General features: G+C 36.4%; 2 protein-coding genes across 2 annotated transcripts in view; both read left to right on the top strand.

The window, feature by feature from the left end:
• The first annotated feature begins 10,171 nt into the window (after positions 1-10,171).
• Positions 10,172-13,286, top strand: LOC142349561 (trypsin-1-like). Its single transcript, XM_075401204.1, has 3 exons — positions 10,172-10,730; positions 11,485-11,781; positions 12,794-13,286. The coding sequence occupies exons 1-3, from the start codon at positions 10,221-10,223 to the stop codon at positions 13,193-13,195; spliced, it is 1,209 nt and encodes a 402-aa protein (XP_075257319.1). The 5' UTR covers positions 10,172-10,220; the 3' UTR covers positions 13,196-13,286.
• A 2,727-nt stretch (positions 13,287-16,013) lies between these two features.
• The window catches only part of LOC142349569 (uncharacterized), a 38,145-nt gene continuing 30,565 nt past the window's right edge, over positions 16,014-23,593 (top strand). Inside the window, exon 1 of the mRNA XM_075401218.1 lies at positions 16,014-16,144. The gene's annotated coding sequence lies outside the window, so the exon portion shown is untranslated. The remainder of the gene's footprint in view (positions 16,145-23,593) is intronic.

Consider the following 23,593-nt stretch of genomic DNA (forward strand, 5'->3'; position numbering starts at 1 on the left):
AGTTGATCAATAGCCATAAATAGTTCGGCATGTTTCCAGTCTTTGAGGGCGCTTAGGGTTTTGCATTTTTCAGAATCGAGATCTGTTTGCGTACTTTGGCCGCGAAGAGTTTTGTTTGGTGGCGTAATTTTTGTTTGGTAACTCTTTTTGTTTGGAGCACGTTTTCGTTTTTAAGTTGAATGTCAAAAGTATTTCTCATTGGATTCTGACGTGTTCTGATTGCTATGAAACTTGAATTGTGAATTTTTTGTGAATTGGAATTTCGGATTAATTGAGGCAATTTGTTTCTGAGTTTACTCAGGCTAAAGCGTGTTCTTTTGTGTGCGTGTTTTGTTTAGTGTGTGTGACGTCATTTTGTTTCTGTTGTGTGCTGTTGTCTGATTGATTAGAAATACCAGTGAGTTTAATTGCTCCACTTGGAGTTGTGTTGTGTTTTAATAAGAGGAGTTTCATCTCCTGTATAGTATTTAAATCACTTTTTTCGTCGTTTTTGCTTTCCGTTTTGAGTGCACACGGATATCTACTAAGGTAGACTGCGCATCCATATTTTTAAAGGGGATGTGTTCAATTGTTAAATTAAACGGGATTAATCTGTCTACCTATCTGGAAAGACTACTTTGACAAGTTTTATTTCCTCTGTTGTTTTCGAGTACCAAGAGGAGTGCTTGATGAACTGTTTTTGTTAGTATTTTTCTCCAATATAAGTAGTATTTGAAGTGTTCTAATGCCCATATGATTGCAAATAGTTCTGGTTCGTTTGTCCTGTATCTTTCCTCAAGTTTTTTAAAAGGCGGCTTTCATAAACGACTGTTTTCCATATGGAGTCGTGTTTTTGTTCCATGCAAGCTCCAGGCCTTTTTTGCTTGCGTTGAATTTTACTCTAGGTTCTTTGTTTACGTCAAAATGTTTGTTTTCTGAAATGTTGATTAATTGGTTTTTTATCTTTTTAAATGCAGCGGTGTTATTTTGTTTCCAATCTAAATTGTTTTAGGATTTCGTGTTATTTTTTAAAAGTAAAGGTCTGAGTGGCTCAAAAGATAGCTCTGCAAGCTTTGGTGTCAAATTAATTTGGTGATGGATGCAACCAATGAACGATCTGAGTTTTTTAAACGTTCTGGGTGGCTCTAAATTTTTTATTGTTCCTCATTTCTTTTCAGTTGCGATTATACCAGTACGGGTTATTTGGAAGCCCAACAACGTAATTTCTGTTTTGCAAAATCACATTCTGTGAATTGATTGCTAGATTTTTTTTATCCAGTACGTGGAGTATTTTGTCTAGTTCTTTTTCGTGATCGGTCATATTGCTTTTTGTGATAACTAGTATGTCATCGAGGAATACAAACTTATTATGGTTGTTTTTTAGGGTGACCTCTATGGTTTTTTGAAGAAATGTTGCCGGCATATCTGTTAGCACATAGAAACCATTTAAGACTCTGTACGTACCGGTTTCTCTTCCACCTAGTATGTTGAAGTTGCAGTTTTTGGTAGCTGCGGGTCTAACGGTATTTGGCTATACGCATAATTAAGGTCTCTTTTTTAGAAGTAAATTGATCCATTCTCGTTACCCCATTTTGAGGTATAATTCGCCACTGCGTCTATGAGATTGTCTTTACTTTGTGTCCTGTATTTGTTTCTGCAAATTTAGTCGTTTAGTTTTTAGAGTCTCGGGCAGTTTTAATACTTTTGTCTTTTTGCCTGTTATTACTACTGGGCTGATGAAGTGCTCATCTAACAATTTTTTTATTCTGATGATTTGTTTGTCCCCAATTAGTTTTTTGAATTCTTTTTCTACTCTTTTTTGTAGATGTAGGTGTACTCTCCTACCTCTGTGTTGTGGGGGGTTGAATATTTCTTTGAATGTTGATTTTGCATTGGTTTTTTGAGCGACCTATCCGTGTATATAAGTGTGGGTCGTTTTTAAATATCTTTTTTATTATGTTTTGTTTCATTGGCGGACTAGATATGAATCCGATTGTCTTACTAATCGGTTTGGATAATATTAGGCTGCTTCCTGTTTTGTGTAGCGCATCCCACCCCATCCCATATTGTGGTAGGTGATTCACTAGCAAAATTTTGCTATTGTTGGCTTTCCATGATCCAGATTTTATTGTTATGAGTAGTACTCCGGTGATGTGGATATCTTGGTTACTGAAACATTTGTGTTTTGTTATCTAGGTGAAGGTTGTTAATTGTTTATTTGGAAGTTTTTCGCTGATTTTTCTTGCTGTAGATTCTTGAATGAAAGATCTTGGAGAACCGGCGTCCGCTAACCAGTCCAGATGTATGTTTTGGTGGTTTGTTTATACCAAAAATTCTCCTCCCAGTTCTTTTTAAACTGAGAAGTTTTCGATTTCTTCCAATAGTGATGTTCTGACTGTGTTGATGGATGTCCAGTCCTCCTTTAATTTTTAAATGTATAGCGCTGCTTCGGCGTCCACTGTCTCTTCTTCTGACACTTCTTTTGGCTCGGAGTCCTGTTCTTTGACGAGTCGTACTTTTTTGTCTGTTGTTGAGTTTGTTGTGGGAAATTGTTTCTGTTATCTTGTCTATTTGAGGATGGTTTTCCCCTTTTGGGCATTCTAGCCTTGCACATCGAAGTGAAGTGGCATAACTTTTTACATATTTTACATGTAAAGTTTTGTGCTGTGCAGTTGTTAAGATGACTCTATATGAATGGTTGACCACACGGTTGTAGCATGGTTCAAATTTTCCTGTAGTTGGTGTTGGTAGTATTGGTTGATAATGCGGACGTGGTATGGTGGTGGGCCGCAGTCTGTTTCTGATGTATGACACTTGTGACCAACTGGTGTTGTTAGAGTGGGCTCTGATGATTTCCGGTTGGTTTGCTTGTCCTCTCTCTCTCTCTCTCTCTCTCTCTCTGTTTATGACAAAGCTTATCACTTTTTGTGGTGTGCGGACTTCTTATGATACATCCTATTGGAGCGAAGTATTTGTCAAGTTGGATATGAAGAGATCTTTTACCAGATCGTCTTCTAGTTTACCGAACTTGCAGTGTGATCCTGCTTCTCTGAGTCTGCTGTAGAACGTCTTGAGTGATTTGTGTGATTGTTGCATTGTCTGGAAGAATTTGAATCTATCAAATGTACTGTTTATTTTGTAAAAGTGAACGTGATGTTGAATTTGTGTACGAGTTTGCGTGTGGTGCATTATTCGATTTGAGCATGAGGATCTTTCTGGTGATACATTCTACATGTTTCCTCTCCGAGGGATATATATATATATATATATATATATATATATATATGTGTGTGTGTGTGTGTGTGTTTGTATGGGCCTTTTTGCCTTTGTGTCAGCTTAGTCCCACGGTATTCTATCTACCAGTGCTCTTTTGCTCTCGATGGCTTTACACTCGTTCTCGAAATCAAGTCTCCTTCTCTCGTTTCTTTACTCTCTATTTCGTGCTTGGTTTTCTCTCTCTCCTTCGAAATCGTCCTCGTATGTGGGTAGTTTGGGATAGAATAGGTCTGCTGCTTGTGGTTCAAGTTTGAGGAGTTTGTCTACCTCATGGTTGTTGCGTGCCATGATAGCCATTTTGAGTGTAGAGAAACACTGTTTCCAATCAATGAGAGTTCGCGTCTGCGTCCCAAAATGGGTTCTCCAGTGCAGTTTCCCGGGTTGCTCTCTTCCTTTGAAATTCAATCTTGATATATTATACTGCTTCTCGTTGAGTCGCTTCAGTTGATGCTTTAACGGGAGTTCCAGGAACTTGGCGTACCGTTTCGCTGCTTCCTCTTCGACTACTTGTTTATCTTTTATGGTAGGTATGCCTCTCTGTGTTCGTTTAGACCGTTGGTTCCGACAGGAGTGCACGTGATTTTTAGCGATTCTCTGTTATTGCGTGACTACGTTTTTTTAGGTGACCTTCTCACATGAAACCTCCCCAGACTCCAGTTGCATATGGCCTACCGGGCCTGACGTATACTTGGAACGCGAGTCGGAACTCTCTCGAATTAACTTCCCAAGATTAACCGACAAGGCATTGCATGATCTACAGTCTGTTCTTGATGATCTCCGTGGAATTCTCTGCTTGTTCGTTGAAAATACATTGAGGGTCATTTCACTCTCAGAATTTTGGGGTTTGACAGGATATGACGAAGAGGTCACCTTCGTGACCTGTCGTGGATGAGCCTGCCTGTTACCTGTCAACAATGAATGTCTGAAATTCTTTGTCTCAGACAGAAGAGACGAAATCAGATGGGAAACATGGAACAAAAGCCAGGAGATAGTCTTCATGGAAGAAGTCCCACAAGGAAGGCCCAGTTCACCGCTGCTGTTTATTTTAGGAACTAGCAGCCTCCCCAATCTGATCACGGAAAAATCTGAAGTTGAGTGTGACATCAACGCAGACGACATCTCGCTGCACACAGGAAACGAAAAAGCAGACAAGATGCAGAAAGCAAATAGCTGTTGTCGAGGATATGAGTTTTCAAAGGGAACCATGAAACAGTCAGTTAGGGCATCAACAATTTGGTGTGGTTTACATGATTTTTTAATTTTGATTTTATATTAACGGATTTTTCGTTAAAAGACAAAGTGAGTTTTTTTAGCCATATCAAATGAAATTGAGCCCTTGACCATGAGAGATTTATGTGATGGTGCACGGAAACATACTTAAAATCTAATGCGAGTTGAATGAAAAGTAGCTAAGCGAAAAGATTCTTTTAAAATTGCTTAAAAAGTATTTTGTATGCAAATTTCTCGTGTCACTAAATTACCAAACAAATCCTAGTTAAAACACGTTTTCTTTGGGTCGCTTATGAGAAATTTTAAGAGCGAAGAGAGTTTCAGTATATAGACCCTGGTTTCCACAACGATATATTGCAACTAAATAACAAATCAGATGAAAACATGTGCGTAGAACAACGACAGTAAGTAAAAAAGAGAATTCATAACTTGTCATTTAGACCGAATAAGAAAGCTTAAATGGTTATCAGTTTCAGAAAATTAGCTCAAAACTGTCTTTGCAGGTTGAGGCTAGAGCTGGCAAATTTGCAAACACCATATGCTTGCAAATTGCTTACAAGAACAATTTAGTATGGGTCCAAAAATATTACAAAACAGATTGAAGCAAGGGAAATTTCAGACTGATTTTAGAGTTTTGGGAAAAATTACAAGTACAAATTGTTCACAATGCGTACCCAGGTTGAGGATTTTGGCCAATATTATGTAAGATCAGCGGCAACTAGCGTTGACAAGTCGGAAAATTCACCACAATTTTCTTACATAATTTTGCGTTGAATGCGTTGAATTTAGCGTAGATCTTACATATTTTGCGTTGAATTTAGCGTAGATCTTACATATTTGCGTTGAATTTAGCGTATATCTTACATATTTTGCGTTGAATTTAGAGTTGGTTTTTGCATAATTTTGGGTTGAATTCAGCTTAGATCTTATTCGATTTTTGTTCAATTTTTGCTCTACATTTCTGTCGTTTCAACCCCCCCCCCCCCCCACACACAGTACCCCTATGTACCCCACCCAATGCACATCCCCCCAGTACCCCATCCCTCACCCCTCACGTGCCCCCCACCCCTCACATACCCCCAAAGTACCCCCCGTCATTACACGTACCCCCACGTACCCCCCCCCCCCCCACCAAGTACCCTCACCCCAAAACAACCCCCTCCTACATTTTCAAAAAGAATATACTCATAGAAATTCCAAATACACCTTCAATTTTTCTTGCGCTGAACCGACTTTTTTAAATTTCTCTAGCTACCTAAATTGAACCAACCCCCTCCCCTTCCCTCAAACATTACCCCTACCCCTACACCACACTGCAATGCAAAAATAAGTTAGATCAACGCTATACTCGACGCAAAATTATGTAAGATCTAGACTAAATTCAATGCAGAATATGTAAGATCTGCGCTAAATTCAACGCAAAATATGTAAGATTGGCGTTGATTGCGTTGAATTTTTGTAAGGTCTACGCTAAATTCAACGCAAACTATTTAAATTCTACGCTAAATTGAACTCAAAATATGTAAGATCTACGCTAAAATTCAACGCAAAATATGTAAAATTGGCGTTGAATCCGTTGAAATTATGTAAGATCTACGCTCAAGCGTTGATCTTAAATAAATTGAACCTTGTCAACGCCAATCTTACATAATTTTGCGTTTTCTAGCGTTGACACCTCGGCCCTGGTAGAATTCTCCAAGAAACGAGCAGAAAAATGCTCGTTTGTCCAATTTTTGTCATTGTTTTTTACATATTTATTGCTCACCGCTCATATCACTGGCGTAAACACAATAAATGAAATGAGTTACTGTCGATTGCCACACATGGCTTTTAGTAAATGACAGTCGACATTTTATTTTCATTTTTCATTATTTCGATGAATTATTTATAATGTCATTCTCACAAAATGACGGCTTGAGACGCACACAAAACCCACTTGAGAAGCCTGGATAAAAATTACACTAAAGCATGGCAAATCATGTCAAATTGATAATGATCTTTTACTAAGAATTGTCGTAACAGAACCGTTTAGACTCAAAGCTAAAACTTGAGACACCTCGTTGACTCGATCAAGTAGGAGAATCAAGTACTAAAACACGTCAATATATTGACTTGGTTTAGTATGTTTCTTTTACATGGCAGAAAAGAACGCACCAAAAATCCTACTAACTTGAATGAAATTTTTTTGGGTATCAAGAAACAGGATCTCGGCAAAATAACCGTGAGATATTAATCATGATATGGTAAGAAATACAATACAATAAAGAGCTATTTCTGAAGAGAGTGGAACTGGGGCAATAGCCGGTTGATTAATTTTTCATTCCATAACTCGTAAATACTACTTTCTGAGCTTCGATTTCTGAGGAAAGCTACCAAATCTGTGCTTCCTCATAATCTGTGTACTGAAATAAGAATTTTTGCAACGTGCGACCAGAAGATTATTAACATAATTTAAGGAAATCAGCTGTTTTTTTTTACCTAAGTGTCTCTCCTTATTAGAGAGATTGACTTAGAACAAAAGACCGTTGTCGATTTTATTTGTGTAAGAAAATTTGCTGGATAAAAATGGTCTATGATGTGTCAATCCAAAGTATCGGATCGGTACTCTGCCATATCTCAAAAGAGTGGAACGTCCTCCACGATTTCTCGATTGAAAAAAAATCAAAATCACATGATAATCTTTGATAATAAAGTTTTGTATACTTTTTTAAACTATCACACAAAATTTTCAACTAAAAATCAGTACAACAGGAAAAAAGCTTCAGAAAGAGAAAAGAAAAAAACCAACTCTCTCACCTGAGAAAAGATGTTAAATAATAAAATGTGAGTATTATAAAAGTTGTTCTCAAAAAACCATACTATAACGATTGTGTGAAAAGGTCATTACCTGCCTTTTTTGTTTTTGTGGGCCTGCGTTAGTGCACTGCAGTTATAAGCTGTGCTTTGATTTAATTATAAGTTGTGGCAGATACAATTCTAACTCGTCAAGTTATGAGCAATAAACTGCTTGAAAATCTCACTTCGAATTTATCCTCGGTTGACTGATTCAAAGATAATATGGCTCCCTGTAGACAAAGAAACTGGCTAAAAATTGTTTAAAGGTTTGCTTGCTTTTCAAAAAAATTGTTGAGACCTATTTTCGAAAAAAGATAAGTACTGTGATACAAGTTTCGATAACAGATTGTCCTTTGCAGCCAAATTTTTCCATTATCAAAACTTTGCGTTCTTCATTTTTCTCCGTCGTTGACAGCCAACTATTCCCTAGGCCTGACGTTTTTCGAGCCAAACAAATTGAGCACAAATTGAATTGACTGTGTTTTTAAGTTTGCTGTTTCATGAAAAAACATTTTCGATTAGCGAAAAGTTAATCAGCAAAATAAGTTAAATGTGGTAGAACTTTATCTCATGATAATAAAATTGATAATCCAAAGCATCATGCGAGGAAAAAATGTATCAAGTTCTCTGCTCGAAAAGTGACGTATGACTAAAACTAATACATTAAATTGCTTTAAACTGCCTTTTGAAGTTTGACGATCGACAAGCAAAGAATGCTATAAAATTTAAAATATCAATTTCTCATGCATTGCAGTTTTAATTGTTATAGCAGTTGCAAAAATTGGGGTTCAAATCAGTTAAACAGTGGCCGATTTTTAATTTGTCTCAAACTATTATGTTATTATGTACAAACTTCGGTAAAACCACATTTTACATTTCAAGCAATCAATGATCAGCAAGTTGCTATTTGTATAAGAAGACGTTTTACTCAACTTTCATGTTCTACTACAAAAATTGGGGTTGAAATCAACATAAAAGGTGGCCGATTTTTAATTTGTCTCATACTATTCTGTTATTATGTACAAACTTCCGTAAAAACAATCTTTTACATTTCAAGCAATCAATGATCAGCAAGTTGCTATTTGTATAAGAAGACGTTTTACTCAACTTTCATGTTCTACTGCAATTTAAAAAAAATATATATTTTGATTTATGTTTCGCTAATCAAATTAATTAAATTAACAAACAAAAATTCTGTCAAATTAATTTAGCTCAAATTACTCTTTTTTTTCAATCAGAAGTGATTATATCCAAATTACTCCCTTCAATTTATTGCGGACAACAAATAGAAAACAAGATGATGTATAACTTTCGCACTGTTTCTACCAAAAACTAGCTTTCTACCCAACTGAAAACCTAAAAACTTTGAAAGTCTTTACAAGGATTGACTCTTTTTTGAAGCCAGTTTTAGTAGTACCAATTTTGTGATTTATGGGGTTATGGGTTTTCGCAAGCGGAATAAAAAGCGTTTTTATTCAAGTAGAAAAATTAATTTCTTAAAATGAGCGAATAACAAAAATGATGTTTTACAGTAGAATTTAGAGATTTTCAGGACAGAATTGATAATTAGACCGAGTTAGTGATTTGATTTTGGGGATGAAAAAAGGCTTAAAAATTAGCTGTATATATACCCATTATCGGTGCGAGAAAGTCAAGATACAAAACTAATCTTAGGAACATGATTTACAGTGGGGCTCGCAAGGGTTAGCCAATATGGTTTGCTTCTGCAAATGCCCTAGAAATCAGTCGCAGGGGATACCATAGATGGTATGCATTTACACTTTTCTAAGATTTCGTTCACATTTCCGGTGGTATCATAATCATTCGATACATGCTGGAGAGATTTTACCTCAAAAAATCTCACTCTGATAATAGTTATCTAGGTTCCTCAATTTGAACCGAATATTGATTCTAAGTACCAATTCTTGACGATTCATTTATATAAATTTTGTGACTAAAATCAATTTGCTCCTGTCTTGTTAATTTGGTAAGTTAAACTTTCTTTCTAGTAGTTCTCACTAATTTCAAAACTATAGTTTGATCGATATTCTAACATGTGTGATTGCGGATAACGATCGATTAAAAGTGACCCAACAGGTCTTGCTGGCACAATGTCCTAGGTGGTAAAATTTTTATAACCTTCAAATAATTTTGAAGTGTTGAGACCATAATGTTCACTTTCATTCGAGAATTATTCTTGTGCTAAGCAGTCTATTTTTATTTCTGGGAGCTTAAAAGTCAGGTCTAAAGCATCCCTGAAACTGAATTTGCATCAATTTATTAACTCCTTGTTAAAAAGGACGCAATCAAAAACTGTTGTCTATTTCAGTTGGCTATGAAAGCAGATATTGGACGAGCCGAGGGTTCACCTGTGAAACGAAGATTTTGGGTAAGCAATTACTAGGGTCTTAACCCGTGTAATTAAGTTAGGGAACCCACCCTCTCAACTTAAGTCCTATAAGTCTTTCAATAAAGATGACCTCTTGACTGAAAGAATTCTATGTTGATCACTTCAAAGAGTTGCGTATTCTTGAACTCAACTTTTTGTGGCGTAAATTAATCTGGGAAACACTTTTGGCAATCAAATTTGATCTGAAATACTTTGTTTGGCTTCAAAGGTGGCCTAAATTGAAATGTTAGATTATTAAGTATAACAGATGCAACCATAATTAGCAAGTTATATCTTGTGTTTGATAATTGAATCGTTCATCAGATGTAAAAGATTACGATCTAAATTGAGCAGATGTCATGCAAAGCCTTGAAGTTTTCCACAGTTTTCCCTGTTCAAAGAACTACTCTATTATAAATATCTAATCTTTTTGCAGTTTACATCATTTTTTCATTTCTTTGAGACTTCTGCTCAAGAAAATTTTTAAGAAAGAAACTGAAAGAAAAAAACCATGCACTATTTCTCGATTCTAGTTTGTGGTGTTTTTGCGCCTGTTGTTTGTTTTTCATTCCAGGTTCGTGAGCATAATGATGAACCGTTGATACCAATCCGGCCTAAAGGAGTCCCCATAACTCCCAGGGACGATGACGGAGAGCGGATTGTGGGGGGAAGTGATGCCTCTCCGGGGGAGTTTCCTTTCATCGTGAGTTTCCAAGAGCTAACGAGGACATGGCGGAGAGCTTTTTGTGGTGGCACCATTTACGATGAGAGCACTGTGATAACAGCTGCTCATTGCATCAATCAAAACGATTTGGGTAAATTGTACGTGGTGGGTGGGGAGCACTCTCTTGAATCCACAAGTGGGACTGAACAGAAGCTAAAGGTGAAGAAGATGATCACACATTATGGATACAATAGCCGGACTCTGAACAACGACATCGCCATTCTCCAACTGGACGGCAAATTTGACTTCTCTGGCAAATACGTCAAGTCAATTCCAACGTGCAAAGGCGATTACTCGGTACTACCTTTTAAAATCAAGAAATGCCAAATAATTTACGAAATAATATACAAAAAAGAAACTGAATTTGATTTGATAAAGTTGCATTTTTAATCTTTGCAAAAGGCTCAAATGAGATTGTTTATCGTAGTGATAAATTAAACATGTCAACACATTAACCAAGTCGAGATATCAGCGACGTTTCAGCGCATTTTTTTAAATGCAATGAATGCTCTGAAATGCGCTGAAATGCACAGAGTGCGCAGTTTCAGTGTATGCGTCTCCAAAAGTCAGCGCATTTCAGCGCGATTCTTATAATTATGAAAGTTATTAAATAGGCTTTGGTTTTAGATCATATAATCTCATAATTCATCGTTCTTGTCTCTGTTTTGTCATTAGAGATGCAGGCTTTGCTTGTAGCCAGCCTAATGTTAGGGAGGCCAGTTTTATTGGGTATGGGGATCGAAAATTGCTCTGCAAACTATGAAGGGCTCTTTCCTCGGAAGCTTCGGTGAATAGTGCACAAAGAGCGTACTAAAGATCTACGAGAGCCACACAGCGGTATGAAATGGGTTTAATTGGGAAAGACTGAGGGCATTAGTAATGTGCTCAGGAATTGCCTGTTTATCACGTTTCTTTTGACGATGAGAAAAGTCAAATCGCTCAAGCGAGCAAAAGAACATTCTAGAACGAAGGCAAAAATTTTGCGTCAAATTAGAGACACACGGTTACAAGAGTTGTAATCCGAAGAAAAGAATTTGATTTTTTTTGATAGGGTGATGTGACTGTTTGTGGCTGGGGCACAACTTCAGAGGGAGGAAACCAACCCGACATTCTAAAGAAGACAACCATCCCTACAGTCTCCTATGAAAAGTGTAACAGAGTCTATGGAAATATAAACTCAAACATGATCTGCGCAGGATTAGAGAAGGGAGAGACTGACAGTTGCCAGGGAGACAGCGGGGGTCCTCTGGTCAGAGGGACAGGCCAGGAGTCCTACTCTTGTCTAGTGGGTGTGGTCTCCTTTGGATCTGGATGTGCTCGACCTGGAACTCCTGGAGTCTATGCAAACGTAACGAAGTGTTAAATATGTAGCTTTTTAATATTGTTTTGTTTCTAGGAAGTCATTAACTTGCGCAGCCTCTCCGAGATTGAAAACTACAAACTTTATTGTCGTACTGACACTTTGATTGGAATTGTGTTAAATTGAAATAATTTTAACATAAACCGAACAATGTCGTCAAGTACATTAGACTGATATTAAACGAATTTAACTACGGAAAAACAGATAGCAGCATGCTTAATATCCCGGGTTGGCCCATCTTAGATACCATACTTAAGATCATTTATGGTTCCATCCACGGAGGGCCAAATTTTCGTGTATGATCTTACCATGGTATCCAAGATACCATAAATGGTCGGTTGTATGATATCTAAGATCACCATTAATGGTAACTCTATGGTATCTAAGATGGCCATAAATGGAATGTGTATGGTATCTAAGAAAACCATTTATGGAAGGTTCATGGTATTCAAGAAAGCCAATAATGGTCGGTTTATGGTTTTTAAGAAAATCATTAATGGTAGTTATATGGTTTATAAGACAAAAATGGCAGGAGAAGGGTACTAAAAAATAACTGGTACGACTTTTGTATCAATGCAGTATAAGGCTAACAGCAGAAATCAGCCACGTCAAAAACCATGAGTTAAAGCAGCTAAGAATCTTTAATCAGTTTGTATCCTAATCAAGAGTTTTATTGATGAAAGCTGATTTTGTAGAATTCTGTTCTCCAGTTACACTCTAATCAGAAGCATCAGCTCTTAATCCGATCATTTTGAAAAGCTGTTTGTATTTCTCTTAAAAGTAAATCAATCCTAAACGTATAGCATGTTCTTGAGTTTGACTTTACTGTTTTTGAAGGGTCAGACAGAAATCTTACTCCTCAGTTGCACTTGAAACCGAAACCCCATAGCTTCTTGCTTAGATTCCGTTGCGGATCCCAAGGGGGGTGTTTTCATAATAAAAAAATCTTAACTTTGTCAGATTTTTTGACACTGAATTAACTCGTATTATTTATGTTCAGGTCTCACGGTATATTGGTTGGATTGAAAACCATGCATGCGGATCTGGTGGTCACACTATAGCTGTCGGTTCTTCTGGTTCAGATGCGGATTCTTCGGACTCGGCGTCCAATGATGACGACAACAACAACAATGAAAATAACAATAACAATAACGACAACGATTCGTCTTCAGGACAACAACCCTCGAATGATAACTGGTCTGACATTAGCGGATGGTGGGATAGTGATGACACTGGAAATACCGATGATGATTCCTGGTCCACCTGGAGCTGGTCTTCTTCCTGGAACAATAACGATGGATGGACAAACTGGAGCTCTTGGGGGCATGACGACGATGATAATGATGATGATGAATTCTGGGGAAGCTCATCAGGTGGCGATGGCTGGCTCTCCTGGTTTTAAATCATGATTAGAGTCCAAAAACGAAAGAAAGAAATCTATATGGGTTGAGGGCGAGAATGATTAACAGAAAGATAATTTAAAGTTCATTTTATGTCTGGTTTTCTTAATTGATTATCCCAGGTAACCCATCATACAATTTTCCTTGATTGCATGAAAAGTCATGCATGGTTCCTGATATTCATTAAAGGTCAAATATGATTCGTGTGATTTCCAGGTAATCATAAAATAGTCAAACAAAAATGCATGCTAAAAAATTCACACAGACTACGCTATCACTAAAAACTTGAGACCATTTTTTCCGGTATCCATTAAAACTCTTATATGACTTTTATGATCCCCGTTTTACATACAAGAGTCCTACAACGTTTTCCAAGTCTCTTGAAACACCCGGAAACGGCTAATTAGAACAATTTAAATCACTGTTATGATTATATAAATTCAATAAAGATTGTAAAATTCATCAGCGTAATCATTCAATTTCATATACGGCTTAATTGATTTCTGGATAATTATAAAAGATTTTTTTAAATCTATCACTAAACAGCGATTACAAAAATTTAAATGAAACACTATACAACGGTTTTATGGTACCATACATGATTTTCCTAATTTCATAGACGGATCAAAGCTGTTTCCTCTATTTCATTCAAAGATCATTTTCGATTTTCTAGGTTTCAAGCAGGAACCATATATAAATTCCAAGACTTCATAGAAACAAGAATCATACACAATATCCATAACATTATGTTTCTGCAAATATATTTTTATGTGATTTTTGAAGGCCCTATCAAAGTTTAGATGCTTATAAATTTATAAATGTTTTTCCTGCTAGGATCATTTATCATTCACTGAATATCTTTCAAGGATCATATATAACTTTCTTAGTTCCGCGCACGGATTGTACTAAGAAATACATTATGATTTGCATGATATAATATATAGTCCTAGTTTTGTAGCAAACAATGACCCGAGGATTAAGTATAAGGACCATTTTCTGAATCTGCCCAATTGGTTTATTTGATAGTGGTTTCTAGTAATTTCTCAACAGACGATAGATTTGTCATGGAAAACAAACATCAATGAAACACAAACACTAATTGTTCTGACATTTTTTTCGTTCATGCAAGTTTATTTGTTTACGCATCGTAGAGATAAAGAAAACCACAATTTTGTAGTACTCAAGATCTTTAAATATGTTTGAAACAAATATTGTGTTTATTACATTTAGCTTGTAACACATCAGCGAGACATGAAAATGAGTTACCTTTTTATGGTCATAAAACATCAAATATGAAAAAAACTTTTGGACAAGTTTCAAATAAGTTTATTTCGAATTTTGGTGTCAATTTTATAATGAGCGATACAATTGACCTAAGAATTGCACACCTAGTTTTTCAGATAAAACAAACAAGACATAAATGGATGGTATTGAATCACGAGTAAAAATCAGTTGCCTGAAATAAATTAAGCAAGACAGAGTTAATCTTAGGGAGTTACTTCCCTCAAATGCTAGACACAAAAAGGTCATTAAAAATTTAGAGAATTACATGTTATTTGCTACAAGTAGCGGCTTTAAATATGTCCAAAACCAAAATGTTGTTTTTCAAGTTTCGGTTGTACAACAACTGTAAGAATTTTGAAAATTAATTGTTTGGTTATGCTCATGAAACCAAAATTGACAAAATTTCTTCGCAAAACTTCAAAAATTTCCATAGCAAACTTTTAGTACCAAAATTACAATTACCAGTACAAGTAACTCAAAACATCCACACCTAGTTTTTCAAAAAACAAAGAAGGCCTTTATGAACAGTGACGAGCGTTGAGTAATGATCTGTTGCCAAAAAAGAAATTTTAAAAATGTTTGTTTCTGGTGTAAGAGTTTGTATTTGGGTCATTGTGTGCGTAATGTTTATGGTGTGTGCTTGTAAGTTTTTCTGTGTCTGTGTTTTTCAAATTGTACTATACTTATCTTCCTAGAATATTTTAAGGTGTTTTCTTTTTCGCCTGCCGAATGAAGACGGCATTTTTGTGGCCAAAGGTACAATTAATTTTATCCAATGCATATAAGTTGCACTAGCTGACATCTAGCAATTGATTAGACAATGAATGTAAACGCTATCACTAATTGTCTGGTATTTCACTTATAATCAGATGCCAGATTCTGTTGCTAGTCAAAATGGCTTTAGAATGTCGTGATAGCTAACTTTTCCAAGCGTTGATCAAAATAATAATTACAATAATAATAATTGTGGTTTCTGCGTAATCGCAGTGGAACAGCATTAGGCCTACAGTAGCCTGTTTTCAGCTGCCCTTTTTCTTATTATTCCCCACATTTCAGACTGATCTTTTCATGAGCAGCATCGCTCTTTTTTTGGTGACTATAGCCACTTTTTTTGCGTCTGAAACTTTAACGTGGTACCATCATTTCAGCCAACATTGGTCAGGCTATGGTCAACCTGAAGCTATGGTTAAGTAAGAGCTCATCCTCACACAGACAGCTTCACGGAGGCAGGGGATTGAACTCTCAATCCTTGGCGTGTGAACCACACACCTTACCTCTCGGCTATCACGCCACCTCTCGGCTACATTTCCAAAATGGAAATGTTTTCATAAGGATTTAATTATGAAAAAAAACACAATCGTTTTAATACCCAAATAGTTTTAGCAATTAAAAAACATGAAATTTCGCCTGATAATGAAGCAATGTGCTATGAACATAAAATGCTCTTTGATTATTATAATGTGATCAACATTAATGCCTGAAATCACTCGTTTGCCGTTGCTATGCAATAATTGTGAAATTCCAACAGAATGATGACGCAATTGTAGATGACTCACCTCATGTTGACACTATATAATAAACATCGCATAGCAATATAGAATTTGACAATAAATACTAAAGAAACCAGAAACCGTTCAAATATCTGCAAGTGTAGGAGTGTAGAAAAGGTAAGTAATGAGTTTTGGTATTACCAGATATTTTGTAATTTTTTTCTCTGAAAAATTTTCTTTTAAATAGTTCGGCTCATGGATTAATCTTCAATGACAAAACATAATAGAGATTTTCAGGCTCGTGGTGCGTGTGAAAGCCGCTCTAATTAGTTAATAGAACATTATTGTTTAAGTTATATTAAAATTCGACAAAATTTTTTGGCAATTTTCTCCGAAAAAGTCACTTAAAACCAAATAATCGCCATTTCTTCCCTCAGAATCACATCTAAGATGTGTAAATTCCTTCTTTGTCTTTTCTCACTTCTTCTAGAAGAGTTCATTAGCGTACACTGAAACTGAGATGCAAAACTATTAAATTAACTCCTTATCATTTAACTCCATTATTTATCCAAAATATTCATGAATTAACTTTTCCCTTAAAAAGATATTTTGTTCAAAGATTTTAGGCACATCGTAAAAGAATGATAAAAGCATTTGCAGAGAGGCATTAATTTGCAGAAAGGCATTTGCAGAGAGGCATTTGCAGAGAGGCGTTAGCTAGCCGAGGGCTTTTAGTTGCAACGGCCATTGAGAAAAGCGCGCATTGAACAGTAGCAGCATTGGGATCAAAGAGTGGCGGCGTTCTTCAAATAGCGATTAGCGTGGGTGTAACACATTCTGAGTAGCTTAAAGGCAGACCTAATTACATGTATGCACATATTAAAAACAGGATGTTAATTAACATGCACATGAATAAAAGGCATCATGTACATGTCAACTGCATATATGCTAGCGGAAAGTAACCCTTTTCGTGGTATAAATTTTCATGGTCTTGATACTTTCATGATAAAAAATTATGTTTTTTTTTCCTGAATCAATGCTGAATTTTAAATTATCCCGACTCCGCGAAAATATATTATATCGCATTTTGGTCTTGACAGGTCTTTTCACATGAATTCTTGAACGACCACATGAACGAACGAAATAATGAATCATAACTGTTTTTTGGGTTTGCCTGGCTTTTTTCATAAGCAAAAGTGGTCTGATCGGTACTTTCATAAGTCATTTTGGAAGACGACATCAAACTGATTACCCACAGCCGTTTAAAATAATGTTGTTATAAAAGTTCGTTTCCTTGTTAATGCCACAAATGCCTCTGGACCTAAACCAGTTCAATTTTGAACCATCCTGATTATCATTCCATATAAGTATTGTTAAGAAGACTCAGTCTAGTGGAGTTTAATATATTTGAAGTATTTCTGATTTCAAGATTTGTTTTGTCAAAATATTCATAGGAATTGAATGTACACAACAAAAGTTTAAGACTACAAAAAAACGTCTGCATCCCATCTACTTCATATCACAATCTTAGCGGCAGAAAAGTCAAAATAAAGAGTTTTTTTGTTCAAAATCACGCAATTTAAAAACGTCCGTTGGGCTTTTATTTGTTCTGATCTCACCTAGTGTGAGATGGAACCCTATTCTCAACTGATTTTTGATTTGATAGATATATTTTGGCTGATCAACATATTTGACGTAGAAAGACATTAGTAGTAATATTAGTCACTTGGAAGAGTCACTTGAAACCAAATAATCGCCATTTTTCCATCAGAATTATATCTAAGCAGTGTAAATTCCCTCTTTGTCTTTTCTCGCTTCTTCTATAAGAGATCAGTAGCGTACACTGAAACTGAGAAGCAAAACTAATTAATTGACTCCTTATCCTTTAACTCCTTTTTTTATCCAAAACATTCATGAATTAACTTTTCCCTTAAAAGGATATTTTGTTCAAAGATTTTAGGCACATCGTAAAAGAATGATAAAAGCATTTGCAGAGAGGCATTAATTTGCAGAAAGGCATTTGCAGAGAGGCATTTGCAGAGAGGCGTTAGCTAGCAGAGGGCTTTTAGTTGCAGTGCCCATTGAGCAAAGCGCGCATTGAACAGTAGCAGCATTGAGATCAAAGAGTGGCGGCGTTCTTCAAATAACGATTAGCGTGGGTGTAACACATTCTGAGTAGCTTTAAGGCAGACCTAATTACATGTATGCACATATTGAAAACAGGATGTTAATTAACATGCACATGAATAAAAGGCATCATGTACATGTCAACTGTATATATGCTAGCGGAAAGTAACCCATTTCATGGTATAAATTGCCATGGTCTTGATACTGTCATGATAAAAAAATTATGTTTTTTTTTCCTGAATCAACGCTGAACTTTAAATTATCCTGACTCCGGGAACAAATATTATATTTTGGTCTTGACAGGTCTTTTTATATGAATTTTTGAACGACCACATGAACGAACCAAATAATGAATCATAACTGTTTTTTGGGTTTGCCTGGCTATTTTCATAAGCAAAAGTGGTCTGATCGGTACTTTCATAAGTCATTTTGGAAGACGACATCAAACTGATTACCCAGAGCCGTTTAAAATAATGTTGTTATAAAACTTCGTTTCCTTGTTAATGCAACAAATGCCTCTGGACTTAAACCAGTTCAATTTTGAACCATCCTGATTATCATTCCATATAAGAATTGTTAAGAAGACTCAGTCTGGTAGAGTTTAATATATTTGAAGTATTTCTGATTTCAAGATTTGTTTTGTTAAAATATTCATAGGAATTGAATGTACACAACAAAAGTTTAAGACAATCTTAATTTAAGACAATCTGATCACAATCTTAGCGGCAGAAATGTCAAAATAAACAGTTTTTTTGCTCCAAAATCACGCAATTTAGAAACGTCCGTTGGGCTTTTACTTGTTCTGATCTCACCTAGTGTGAGAGGGAACCCTATTCTCAACTGATTTTTGATTTGATAGATATATTTTGGCTGAGAAACATATTTGACGTAGAAAGACATGATTAGTAAAATTAGAATGCTAATTATGCAATGAATTGCAAAATAAACGAAATTTTTAAATTTTCTCTTGTCGGAGGTGTTTTCTTGGTTTAAAGTTTTTGCAAACATTTGTCATTTTAACGTAATTTTTTTGATTATTAGCGTAATTTTTGACCAATTTTAGTTATTTTTCCTCGAATGAAGTTATTATTAGCACAATTTTTTGTTCCTAATGATCGCAAAATTTGCAATATAAGGGGGAACCCCTGATCTATATCAAATAATTCAAGGATTTTTTTCTGTGCATTTGGGTCCTGCATATTGAGCAACCCCTTTTTACTGCGTTGAACCTATGAGCTTATAATAAAAAAAGCGATCTTATTCGTATTTATTGTATTTTGTTTGCTTGTTTTTTCCGTTTTGAGAACAGACTCCTCATTGACTGTTTAAACATGCGAGCGAATCATTATAATGTTTTGTTTGAACAGCTCAAATGTATTTTAGATGATGGGGTTGGGGTCTGAAAACATTTTTTTTGGAATTTTTGATTTCTCTTTGCGTTTTGAGATCCGATTGTCTGACCAACAGGATTGATTAATGGGGAGTCAATTGATATCTCTAATTAGGTACAAGTAGACACACGCATGGCGTGTATAGTCGGTGAAGTTTATGGCTTTTGAAATTATTTATTTTCCTCGGCTTTTAATATTTTTTTTTGATTTTGCTTCAATTTGTTTTATTGTTTTTTCTTTTTGATTTTTACAATAGCGTCGAGTTTATCATTGGACTTTTTAATAAACCATAGATGGATTTGTGTATTGTTTTCGGTCCATAACTTATGGTTATTGTGGATTCCACACAATCTAACTTTCTGTTTTACCTGTACCTATATTGGTCCGTTCTTGTTGTACTCTTGGTATTAATATTAAACGTCTCTCTAATGAATCAATCATGGAATTTTCTATAAAGCCATCAAATGATTTTAATTTCGCTTGGCATAAAATCTGAATATGTAGGGTGGGGATTTTACCCTATTCACAATTCCACAATTGTTCCTAGAATCTATCATTAGAGAAAACTGCTCGACTGGATAGTAATTTCACAAACCTACTACTCTTAATTAGACTAAAGGGTTATACCAGGCCCTCCGTTCAAGCCCTAAAGAAAGTATTTTAAGGCGCTATAGAACTGTTGTCAATTGCCAATAATAATGATGATATTAGAATATGTTTGGAATGCCTCTCTATGTTATATGATATTTTAACTTCAAAGAAATGTTTTTCCAAATGAAATAAATTGGTGACTCTAAGGTTGAGAATTATACCAGGTCCTCAATTCACTTTCTAATTAATCGATCAGCCAATATACTTAAAACAAATAGTAGACGACATGAAGAGCTCGACGGTGTTCACAGCACAACCCAGCCAGACCAGTATTAACCAACTTGATAGAACGTTAAGACATTGCCCATCAGGTACTTCAGGTTACTACAGACCGTTTTAATTGTCTAGTTGGTTCACCATTCCATACTACATGGGTTGACTTAACTTGCCAAGTCTTCTAAGAGCAGGCAGGCCTACCCTCAGAGTGGCTTCACTATGCGGTCTCCTGGAAGTAGCTTGGCCGATTAATACTCTCAGAAATCGATCGTCTGGATGTTGTCCTGGACTCTGTGCTGTCCTCCAGTTCGCTAACCCAACTTAACCTAATTGTTGATTGCTTGATCACTACTTTACTAGTCACCAAACTAATTTAAATCCAATTAATTGGAGCTAAAACTAAGTATTTTGTTAAGTCATTAAAAATGTGATGTGAAGGTACTAAATTTGTACAATTGTGCGCTTTCGATTTAGGAGAAATTGAAACTAATTAGCAAATTCCTAGTAATAATGAGTACTAGGTTCCCGTTGTTATAGAACAACTAAGTTATGACTTCTCAAGGTCAGTATTAATTTGGTTCTCTTCCGAAAAACGCTTAAGTTCAACTTTCCATTCCTACATCCCACCCATCCGGACTAAACTATTCTCCTGAATAGTACAATGCTATGCAATTAGGGTATAAAATAGCACCATCATCACAATTTGCGGTACGACAATTTCAATCGACTTGTGTGTCTTCGATTCGCATTCTTTCTACGAATTAAGTCTTACCTCATTAGGAGTTCCATTTCCGGCATTTCTAATTGGATCAGTTGACGAACTGTTCAGGGGTCTCCTTTTCCTGTTATTCACGTAAAACTTCCTTGCTATCCAAACAGCTGCAAGTAAGGGTCCCAGCATCCATAAAGTAAAAGCCAATAGGCCAGCCAATTCTGATAGGGTCTTCCGCCAGGCGGGCTGAAAAAGATGTTCTTTGCTGCTGTCCTTTTTGTACTGTGTCTGTATTTTGCTAGCCATTTCTTTAATCAGTTGAGGGGTTACTTTCAGCATTGGGATATCTTGGGAGTTCTGACCTAACCCTATTTAGCGTCAACGTCTGCTGCTCGATCATTGGAAGATTTGTAGGAAGCAAAAATCTGCTGTTCGCAAAAATGGCAATTCGGTCACTTCTCGTTTACAGGTCTTCACTGCCGCTACCTCATGCTCATAAAAGAGAGCTGTTAAGCATAACTGATCCTCTGCGCTCACCAGTGCCACTGGATTTGTGCACAGTTTCAACTGTGGTGTACCGGGCATGACAGATACTCCTCACTGTTGATTTCTGCGTAACTTTCTTCTCGTCTTGACAAAATTAGGTAATTTTGATCTAGTTTCAGCGTTGCTGCCGTTGTAGAGTTTTAGATGGGTTTTGGTAGTGCGATTGCTTTGTAGGCGTCGTGAACAGGCTCCCCACTGTACACTGGAATCATCAGAGTGATCAGGAGCCCGTTGTCGTTGATATACACATTTCCGACTAGAGGTAAACTGTAATATAGACGGGAGTCTTCTGAAGGAATTGATAATTGTTTTCCACTGAGTTTCAACTTTGAGAGTATTTTCTGTAATTCCAAGTAAGGTATCAGTGCTGCAGGTAGGTTAGCATTAGCTAGAACATCCGTACTGGTAGTAAATTGTGTCCTTTCTTCTGTCATGTACAGCGTTTGAATTTGTAGCTCGCTCTGTATTGCATTCAGTGTCCAAGTGACGTTGTTGATTGCACTCTGGGCTCGGAAAGCAAACATAAATACGTCCGCTCTCCGGTGATCGCACACTTGTGCATGTTGTAAGCCTTCCGTTCTATTTTGCAGGTTGTTCAAGTTAGATTGCCGTCTCCGAAAATTGTCCTCCGTGTAATTTAACACTCCTTTTGTATCCTGGTGTAGCTTCAGGCTGCTGCTTGCTAGAACGTGAACTGATTCGTTTTCCTCTTCGTTAAGGTGAACTATGCGTGATTCGAGATTGTGTAGTCTCCCTTCCAACTTTTCCATCTTCTGTTTAGCACTGTGACAAAGACCAAACAGAGAGAAAAGTCTGCAGCCGGCTTTTTCTAACAATGGCTCGAAGGTTATAGCAGTTGCTGCTCCCATCGCAAACAAGAAGGGAGATCATCTTGACGCTGTATTAGATCTGTATGGTTAGTAAAGGCTTTCACCTCGTCGATGATTTGGTTTCTTCTTCTTTCTGCTCTGCCATACTCCGTCATAATGGATGAGATCAAATCGTCAAAGTGGTGCTGTAGTAGTAAGCTGAGCTCTTGGTTGTTAAAAAATTTTGAGCTGACCCAAGTCTTCTTCACTACTTCTTGAGGACTGTTGTAAACTGAAAGACGTTTTGAAGCTCCAAGTCTAGTTGTCTTGGAAAATGTATCACGATGTCAACTGTTTTATTGGAATTTGTCAGAGACACCGGAATCTGTGGTTGAAGTATAACATGAGCGCTAGATTTTCCACTCAGAATCGTTTGAAGTCGCACCGCAATTGCAAGTAATATAATCCAAAAATCGAAAATCTTATAAAAAAGACTGCCCCAGATGCTTAGATAGTGTTATCTCTATAAATGCAGGAGAATACTACAGTATTTCTTCCCTTTCTTTTAAAAAATTTTATCAAATAGGACAATCATTTTATTGTTAAATGAATTCCAATCAAATGCCAAAATTCCTTCATCTCATTCCAATGAAGAAGTTTTCATGTAATACTTTACCCCGATTTTTTTATCGTCCGTCAAAGTCCAATAATTTAATCCCCAGAATCTGACTCGAATTCCGATATATATATATTTATTTTTTTGTTAAATTTCGAGGCTTAATCAAGTCTTCTTATCTTTTTAACAAAAAGCTCTTATTATTCTTTTCTTTTTTTATTCGTCGTCGTTTCCTAATCTCTTCGGATACCTGACAGCTCTTCTTTCTCTGGTTTTCGCAATGGAGATGGTGCCACCGTCTGTTTTTGATCTTAGAAGTTCCGCAAAAGTTTTTGGTTTACACATTTCTCTCGTCGCGCTAGCCGGTGTTGATTTTCCTTCATTGAGATCTCTCATCACCACTTTGGGCTTGTGTGGTCGTTGAGGAAGGAATGTGAAACTGAGCTCTTTGGTTGGCGTCACGAAGGGTGTCTGAATTTCTTTGAGTACATGCTGAGACATTTCGGGTACTTCTTGCTCTTCACTGCTCGGTTCCGTCGGTATAATTTTTTGGTGAGA

This window comes from Convolutriloba macropyga, chromosome 1, assembly GCF_964194025.1.
Source record: "Convolutriloba macropyga chromosome 1, txConMacr16.3, whole genome shotgun sequence".
Lineage (NCBI taxonomy): Eukaryota > Metazoa > Xenacoelomorpha > Acoela > Convolutidae > Convolutriloba > Convolutriloba macropyga.